Source organism: Pangasianodon hypophthalmus, chromosome 9, assembly GCF_027358585.1.
Source record: "Pangasianodon hypophthalmus isolate fPanHyp1 chromosome 9, fPanHyp1.pri, whole genome shotgun sequence".
NCBI classification, from domain to species: Eukaryota; Metazoa; Chordata; class Actinopteri; order Siluriformes; family Pangasiidae; genus Pangasianodon; species Pangasianodon hypophthalmus.
Window position 1 is genome coordinate 2,159,562 of NC_069718.1, and position 9,534 is coordinate 2,169,095.

At 38.3% G+C, this 9,534-nt stretch overlaps 1 protein-coding gene across 3 annotated transcripts; it reads left to right on the forward strand.

Moving 5' to 3' along the window:
- Positions 1-274: 274 nt before the first annotated feature.
- Positions 275-9,011, forward strand: LOC117598470 (inactive histone-lysine N-methyltransferase 2E-like). Of its 3 annotated transcripts, XR_008302374.1 has the most exons (14): positions 275-707; positions 1,732-1,867; positions 2,016-2,178; positions 2,304-2,496; positions 2,635-2,736; positions 2,850-2,921; positions 3,061-3,153; positions 3,912-4,004; positions 4,701-4,793; positions 5,363-5,434; positions 6,019-6,124; positions 6,368-6,432; positions 7,149-7,330; positions 7,434-9,011. XR_008302374.1 is itself a non-coding variant. In XM_053237233.1 (13 exons), the coding sequence occupies exons 1-13, from the start codon at positions 609-611 to the stop codon at positions 7,239-7,241; spliced, it is 1,380 nt and encodes a 459-aa protein (XP_053093208.1). In that variant the 5' UTR covers positions 275-608; the 3' UTR covers positions 7,242-9,011. The 3 variants fall into 3 exon arrangements, 2 of the variants coding, with proteins under 2 accessions (XP_053093208.1, XP_053093209.1); XM_053237233.1 differs by having other exon boundaries at positions 7,149-9,011; XM_053237234.1 differs by lacking the exon at positions 7,149-7,330 and having other exon boundaries at positions 277-707.
- The last annotated feature ends 523 nt before the right edge of the window (positions 9,012-9,534 follow it).

Sequence of the window (9,534 nt, forward strand, 5' to 3'; positions counted from 1 at the left end):
GTGTGTGTGTGTGTGTGTGTGTGTGTGTGTGTGTGTGTGTGTGTGTGTGTGGACAATGAAATGTCCAAAAAGTAGTAGATGCAAGCTATTATAAGCAACTTTATAAATCACAGAGTCACAAAAATTTCCCAAAAACATGCCAGTAGGTGGATTGGTGACTCTGAATTACTTCTAGTGTGAATGAGTGTGAATGGATGTGTGTGTGTGTGTGTGTGTGTGTGTGAGAGAGAGAGAGAGAGTGTGTTTGTGAATGAGTGTGTGAATGTAGTGCGTTGGTTTTTGTGGCTTATGAGGACTTTTGACCTGATTACGTACCGACACTACGGGGACATTTGGAATTATGAGGACAGGGACAGTGTCCCCATAATTCCTCTAATATATCTATATATATCTAAGTAAAAGAAGCTAAAATTCAAAGTTTCGGTCGAAGTCCACTTACACCACATACCCCTGAAACTGACTTTACACAGTGTTAACTCGGAATTTAATATAGCGCCCCCTTTAGTCTGGTCTTGGTATTGCACCAACTTACACACTCACACAAAATTTGAGCCTTCTGATTGGCTACCGCTGACTCGCCTAATTCGCGCTCTGATTGGCTGCGGCCGATGTCATTCATGTCACGTGTCTCGGTTTGTGGGCGGAGTTTCTCTATGTGCAGCGCGTCATCATGCGGAACTCATAATACGTCAATCTTTAAAAAACAGGTATGAGAATTAACTTTATACACTTTATTAAATGTACTTTATATGATTATATTGCAAAATGCACGTTTACTTTAGTTTATACATATTCAGATTAAAAAATAAAAGATTATGCTCATGAGAATGGGGTACATGTTTAGTCTAATGAGTATATCTTAAAAATCCTGCTAGTTACCATAATAATCACAGAATTCTCTACTTTAAAAACTTGGCAAATGTATTTTTAATGAATGAGTTTAAGTGTAGGTTATGGTTTATGTGAATTTGGTTTAATTAATATAAACGGGAAATATCGGTAAATTAGCATGGTAGCGTTGCTAATGATATTTAATGCTAATGTGCGACATCGCTGATCTTTAAATCATCTCTTCCGGAACACAGTGCGGGTGTATGGTTTGTAGCTCAAATGGTTTCGAGTGGCCTGCGTTAGCTGAACACAAGCAACAACCGGTAAACAACAAACAGCATGGAGACTGGAGAAGTGTTTATTTCGGTGTTATTTTATTAATCCCGGAGCCAACTCTATTAACTGTTAGTTAGCTGCAGTTGCTTAGTTTGGCTGCACCACTTCCTGTTAGCTCGCGCCGCTGTAGTGCGTGTCGGGAGCGCGCGTCGGGGGCGCGCGATTTAACACTAACATTTTATCATGCTGCAGCTGCGGGTTTACTCTCTCTGACCCCTGACAGTCTCTACACGCCTCGTAAATAAGCTAGTTCGCACCTTTAAATAACTATATATATTTATTATATATATGTTTATTATATATTTTTATATATAGTATATAAATGAGAGTGGTGTGGTTTGTTTATCAGCTGTGTGTGCTGGTGCTGCGGTGACGTCACAGCAGAGTAACAGCACATCCTTCAGCATCACTGATGGAGCCCTCGGTAGGCTCACAGGAAATTTACATTGCTTTACATTTATATAACAATAACCTATATACAGGCCAAAGTGTTTTAAGGCTTCAAACTTAAGTATAAACTAAATGAACTAAAGTACTAAGGATGAGTTGTGCGTGGACACACAGCGCCCGGTGTACAGACTGTGTGAGATGAAGCTGAGGAGGAGGAGGAGAGACAATCCCAAACAGGAGGCTGAATATTTCACATCTGCTGCCAAAGACAAGGAGGGATTTGATGTGAAATATATAAATTCATTTATAGGTAAGTCTTAATGTCATTCTTTGTTATTTTTTTTGTTTAAAAAATTATTATTCTTATTTAGGAGCATCAGGATGTTAGAGAACACTGCAGATGTGCTGCTCGGCTTGAATAAACACTGGACTAACAGGTGTTGTGCTTTCTCATACAGGACGTGGAGTATTCAGTTGTGTTCATTTTGATAAGGGAGATTTTCTTTTGGAGTACAGAGGACAACTCATAAACAAAGCTGAATGTGAACGACGACAGAAGTTATATCACGATGCCATGAAAGCGTTCATGTATGAATTCCGTTTCAATGGAAGACTCTTATGGTATGTATAACATTGCATTGTTCTTCATATAATGTTTTCTGTAAGATCATGCTAATGCATAAAGTTTTGAAAAGGTCTTCTGTGCAGCCACAAGATGTTATGTGTTGTCTTATATCATGCTTCAGTGTCGATGCTTCCAGAGAAGATGGTTCCCTTGGGAGACTTGTCAATGATGACCACATCAGCCCAAACAGCAAAATGAAAATAATCACTGTAGAGGGAAAGCCTCATCTGTGTTTATTTGCGACTAGGAGCATCGACCCTGGAGAAGAAATCACATACGATTATGGCAATTCTGAGTTGCCTTGGAGAAATAAGGTATTGAAGATTGAACTATTCAGTGTTATTGGGCCACGCTTAAACATGCCGGTGCAAACATAACTTACAAATCATTACATGCTACAATCATCTAATTATATTCCCAATATTTTACACTGTCCTAACAAATCTTCACAGATTGTAGCTGAAGAACACCAACTGCCACCAGAGGAAAACAGCACTATGGCATTGAGTGAGGCCAGGAGGGTGAAAGACAATCAGTCTCTGTCACAGCACCAGGTATCCTGTAGTCAGTGAAAGAATTGGAAGATGGCTAACATGGTCTGCTGAAACCAAGCAGTGCTCCAGTTTTAATACATGCCTTTCATCTTGCTCTTTAACCTGTTCTGTAGGCTGTTTCTGAGGCAGACCCCTTTACCCCTGTGACCGAAGATACCCAGGCAGCCATCAACCAAACAGAACAGGTCATTTACAGAAATATATAATGAATTAAAACCTGTTGATTTTACATATACAATTCTATACCCAATTTACAAGCTTGAATAATAAGTATTGAAAATTTGGTTTTATTAATAATAAATGTTTTATGATGTCTGTTTTTAGAATATAGCTGGAGCCGTCACTGAGGTTACATCAGAGCTGACGTCTGTGATGGACAAGTTGGAGACTGATGTTCTGGGAGGAGAGACAGAAAAGGTAAACTATAGAAATCATGTTTTGATTAATGATCCCCCTATCAGCTTGTGTGTGGCACAGCACTGGTTTAGCAGTACACTGGGTATTAAAGGGACCTTGTAGACATGTGATAGTAAATGCACATCAGCAGCTGTGTGTAAAGCATCTGACAGAAACCTGGTCTCGAGGGACTTCACTTTGTGAAGCTATATCATGTACACCACATACATTATCTTAAATTGGCATTTAATAGATGTATAGTTACTGACTAGAGTTCATTCCTTTTACTATGTGCAGTGTGTTATATTCTCATCCCTCAGTAGTAGGGGACCATTATAGGAGCAGCACTGAGTATATATGTGGTCTACCGTGAGTACAGCAGTGACACACACGTTACAGTGTGTGGGGTGCAGTTATGAGTTAATCAGCTACAGCACTGTTTTTACGGGCATCATTATCACTGATGGATGTTCATTATATGGGTATAAATAGTATACCATATATACAGTGCACTTCCCTAATATACTGTATATACAGTGCACATATGAACACTTCCCAGAGCCCTGACCTAAACCCTATAGAGCATTTGAGAGATGCAATGATGGAAGACTGCTGATGCGCTACTGTGGATGAACTGAAAATTTGTTGATTGAAACTCGTTGGAAACTTCCAGCACAACTGTTACAGAAAATCGCTGATTCCAAATTCTTCTTGGGAATACTGTGTGTGTGTGTAACAAGTGTGAAATGAGAAAAATGTTTTGTGATGTCTGTTTTTAGAATATAGCTGGAGCCGTCACTGAGGTTACATCAGAGCTGACGTCTGTGATGGACAAGTTGGAGACTGATGTTCCAGGAGGAGAGACAGAAAAGGTAAATTGTAGAAATCATCATCTGATTTATTATCTCCCTAATTGTTCTGTGCAGTTTGCGGAGTTTGAGGGAGTTTTTAATCACAGTACACTGTCTGTTTAAAGTCACTGGGACTGGTGCACTGTAATAGTGAAGTGTGTCTGTGAGCTGCTCCTCGCACTGGAAACATTTCTTGAGCACAGAGATAGAAGTGTCTGCAGTTGTAGGCACTATATTAAGAATGTAGTTAGTGTGTGTATGTGATGTGTATGGCTGAGACCTGTTTTATGAGAACACTGTGTCTAATGAGAACCTTTAGGAACTATGCTATAAGGATCCTCTACCAGAGGAATATTAGTGTGTGTCAGTGTGTTTGACTAGTACATGGTATATGAGGACAGTATTGATTTATATGATGACTCTGTGTTCATCAGCTTGTGTGTGGCACAGCACTGGTTTATCAGTACACTGGGTATTAATGGGACCTTGTAGACATGTGATAGTAAATGCACATCAGCAGCTGTGTGTAAAGCGTCTGACAGAAACCTGGTCTCGAGGGACTTCACTTTGTGAAGCTATATCATGAACACCATATACATTATTAGGTATTTATCTGCCTCTTCAGAGTCACTGGGAGTGGTGCACTGTAAATGTGTATTGATCTGACTTGGGTGCTGGTTTATCATCATAGAAATCTCTTGTTATTTTTGTTTTTAGAATACAGCTGGAACCATTACTGAGGTTACAACAGTGCTGACGACTATAAAGGACAAGATGGAGCCTGAGGTTCCAAGAAAGGAGACAGAAAAGGTAATTTTGAGATCATCTTCTGATTAATTATGTCCAAAAGGATAGCCATTGCCTGCTAATGTCACTAAACTGGTTAGAAAGACACTATAGCTGCCCTGCCTGTCTGATGTTTGGAATGAGAATGGAGTTTTTTTGATGTCTTCAATTTTTTTTGGATACACTTCCTGTATATCAAATAGTCATAAAGTCGAGTGCGAGAGTAAAGTGTGCCTGATACATGCATGCAGAGAGCTGTTGGAGGTCAGACATGTCAGAAAATGTAACTGGACATAGTATAGTGTGAGTGTCAAGGAACTGATGCATAGCACATTTGTTGTAGACTACTGTTGCCTATTTAATGGTGTAGTTTGCATGGAAAACACCATTAGTTAAAGCTAATGCATGTTTGAACCAAAATAGGTTTAAAAATTGTATTGCCCTTTTGGATCTTGAATGTGACACTAACTTTTGTACCCACCACCCACTCGGTGTAACATTTTAATTCATGAAAATGGTGTTTGGTGTTTGCCAGAAAATACTCCTAGCCTGGTTAATCTGTAACCTTAACATTTTGTTGTCTAATATTTCAGATTACCATTGTGAAGGAGCAATCTGGGCCTGAGGAAAAAGATACAATAGCACCAAGTGAGAAAACAGAAAAAGTAAGTTTGCTGGATAGACATTATTTCTGGCTTATGATATTTCTATGGAATACATCATCAATAATTTCCTTCATTATTTGTATAATTTATTTCATGTTGCATAATTTCAAATATCTACTGTATGTGTAATGACCAAAGCCATTCATACACTATGTCGAATATCACATTAGTGAGCAACATGTTCTGCTATCAAAACCTATATTTATCAGTTATTTTGATCATTTTTGATTTGTTTTAAAAACATACATTTTGCTTTTTTTGTCACCATTGCCTCATACTTAAACACATCCAGAATTAAAATGAAGACGTGTGAAAGAGAATGCTGATGCAGTATCTAGAATATCCAGATACTTGTTAGTATTTTGTCACCTCAGCTTTTGTTATATAAAGTCAAGAGTAAAACCTCTAACAGGCATGCTCTTTTTGTCTGTATTTGTATTTGAGTTGTGAAAATGCCCAAAGTGCACATCATCTAACATCAAATAAATGGATTTTGCTTTCCATGTTATTCCTCCACTAGAGTTACTTTTAGACAAATATTTTTGGTTGTGATGTCAAATGAGTTTTATTAATTCTATTCACAGAATTGTAAACATGAAATGGTCTTCACAACTGTTTCGAGCATGAACAAATGTGCAGCATGTGTTGGACCTGTAGCATCACTCAAATGGATTGGTCTGAGATGCAAAGGTCAGTAATGTACTTTACAGTATTTAAGATGGCAGTTAATTTATAACTGGTATGGTTTGTCCAATTGGCCCATTGTTTCCAGACAGTGGTCCTGGTCTCATAAATTCATAAGGTTTGAAAATTATTAATAAAATTCTAAGCTTCATCTTTTTATATTGAGTTAAGGCAACAGTTGTGGTGTTTTTAGTTTTATTTGTATTGAAATCTTACATTCTTACTTATTTACTTCTCTCTCTTTTGCAGTCTGCAATTGTTTTTGGCACAAGTCCTGCTTTGTAAAACTTATTAAGAATGAGTCACTATCATGGGTGAGTGCATTTATAATTCATTATATAAATTTTAGTCATTTGCAAGTGCAATTTCTAGTGATCGTTTGTTTTCTGGTACTAGAGAGTAAGTACTGGTGAGGATGAATCACTAGATGAAGAATATGTGCCACAGTCAGAGTCAGACAGTGAATCTGAGAGTTCAGTAGAGTTACAAGGAGAATGCCCCTTGAATATGGAGAAACGAAAGGCTATTTATTCCCAGATTGCCAAGTTGAATCCTGAAGGTGCAAGCAAGGGAAACGTGTGTGTTAAGGCCAGAGAAGAAGTTGGTTTACTTTATGAGGAGCAGTTGACTGATGTAGATTATGACAGTGAAGCGAGCTATACACAAACCTCAGATAATCTTTCAAGCAAAGTTCAGGGTAAGCAAGTGTCTGAGACCTACAGAACGTCAAAAGTTGCAGTTTTAGGCAGTGCATCAGACAGTTTAATGCTGCCAACAACAGTCACTGGAACATCTGCAAGCCAGCAACTGTTGGAAGTAAGAGAGGGAGCTGGTGGAAGTGATTTACATGGAGATGTTGAGGAATCATTAATGGCAGAGGGCAAAGCTAAAGTGGATGAAGCTGAGGAGTGTCTTCAGTCATCTGTAATTTCTTGTACTGAAAATAAGAAAAACTACTGATGGATTAGAAATTACAAAAGTCATTGCGTACTACAGAGGCAACGTCATCTTCTTTCATTGCACTTAAAAGCTTCCAAACCCCAGGAGATATCTGGTGTGGGAATGTAGACTCTGCCATGGCTGCCAAACCCAAAACCCTGACCCTACCGTGGTGTTCATTTAGTTCTCCTGGCTAAACTGATGGAAGTGAATCTGAGAATGGCACTGAAAGTGAGAATATGAATGTGTCTATGAGTGCACCAGTGCAGATTGGTAGGTTTTTCTAACATATTGATGTGTTACATGCCCAATTGTTTTGGTCATGATCAGTCCACACTGTTTGTGTGCTGAATAATGTGGTAATCTCTTCTTACAGGGATGCAGAAGGATCACCCACCAAAAGAAGCCAAAGCTGGATGTTCTGGTTGTATTTTCCAAGTTATATATGTGGTTTTGACTTTTATTTTAGTCATATAACTCATAATTATCATTTTTGTTTTACCTATTTTTAATTTGAAACAAAAGTATATGTCATCATATCTCCCAGTCTTTATGGTTGTATGATGTGCATATTTATATACTTGTTTGTTTAGTCTCAAACACAGATGCTTTGCCCATGTCCCATAGAGCACCTGCTGTTTTATGTGCAATAAGCTGGCTATAAGGTTCACAATTTTAAACATCACAATCTAATTGATTCTTTTGATACGTGTTGTATACACCAATCAGACATAACAACCAGTGAAAGGTGAAGTGAATAACATTGATTATTTCTCTACGATGGCATTTGTTGAGGGTTGGGATATATTGGTATAACAGTCAGTTCTCTGTGTTGATGTGTTAGAAGCAGGAAAAATGGGCAAGGGATGCTACATAAAGGTTCCTCTGAAAGTAACGGAACAGCAAGCTCAATTAGTCTGTTTTTGCTATACACTGAAGACGTTTGGGTTTGAGGTCAAAAGATGAATATGAGATGATGGTTTAGAATTTCAGCTTTCATTTCCTGATTTTTATATCTGTGTTACACAGATTAAAACATGGCACCTTTTGGTATAGGCACAAATTCTCTTAAAGTAAATTAAACAGCACTTAATATTTGGTTCATATCCCTTACTTGCAATAACTGTATCAAGCCAGCATACATACATCCCATATACATCGCTCAAAACAAGAGTAGCTGTTCATAGCTACTAATTCTTTAAACAATCAATTTAACAGGATACACCTGGGCAACAAGAAACACCAGTCACATGTTCCAACATACTTCATCACTTGAAAATAAAATGTTTAAAAAATCTATATGTAAATATCAGGAAAAAAAGCTAAAATTCTGAGCTATCGTTTTATATTCGTCATTTGATCTTAAACCCAGATGTCTAGGTATAGGAAAAACAATATAATTGAACTTGCTTTTCAGAGGGGACTGTATTTAACAGAGTTAAAAATTATGTTAACAGTTAACAGTTATGTTTTTTAAGTGCTCAGTTGTAGTATCCCTAACCTGAGTTGCTTAATGTTCTGTAATTGTTGTATAGAAGGACTTGTTCTGTTAAGTCACAGATGACCCGGTAAATCACCATGTGGTCATGTTTGTGTTTGTGTTAAGTCGAGTACCAATAAAACATGCCTGTCCTTCTAATACAGTGTAAAGTCTTTTTTTGTGTATTGTTAAACTGATGTCCCGATAAAGCGGTGTGACCTTATAAGTACCAATTCTGTCGGAGGCGGGAGCTTCTCAGACGGTCCTTATATGCAACCATAATGTCAGGTCTTGTGTTTAAGAGTTTAATTTTGCGTAGAAGAAATCTGAAGTGAAATTTGTCTTGCTAAAAAAAAACCAAATTTTTTGATGTTTACGGCATTGCTGTAGCACAAAGGGAAAGGTGGGTCCCCTTAAACCACGTTTCAACTGGTTTGGCCGGCAAAGTCCTCGTAAGACTTAAAAACCAGTATGTGTGTGCGAGTGTGTGTGTATGAGAATGTGTGTATGAGAGAGTGTGTGTTCGTGAATGTGTGTGTGTGAGAGTGTGTGAATGTGTGTGTGTGTGGGAGTGTGTGTTTGTGAATGAGTGTGTGAATGGGAGTGTGTATGAGAGTGTGTGAAGGTGTTTTTTTATTTGTGAATGAGTATGTGAATGAGAGAGAGAATGTGTGTGTGTGTGTGTGTGTGTGTGTGTGTGTGTGTGTGTATGGTGAGCTGTGGTGGACTGGTGTCCTATCCAGACAGAATTCCCACCACGCAGCCGGTGTTCCCGGGATACAGACTCCAGATACACCAGCACACGGCTCAGGATAAAGTGCTGAAGAGTCCCACATACAACAGAAAGAAGAAAAGCTGAAGGACAGGAAATGAAAGGAAATAAAAGGAAAAAGGAAAGGAAATGGAAGGATAGGAAAGGAAAAGAAATAAAAGGAAAGGAAAGGAGATCAGAGTTGAAGGCGTGAGAGCTTAAAGGTAACACAGTTAATATGCATCA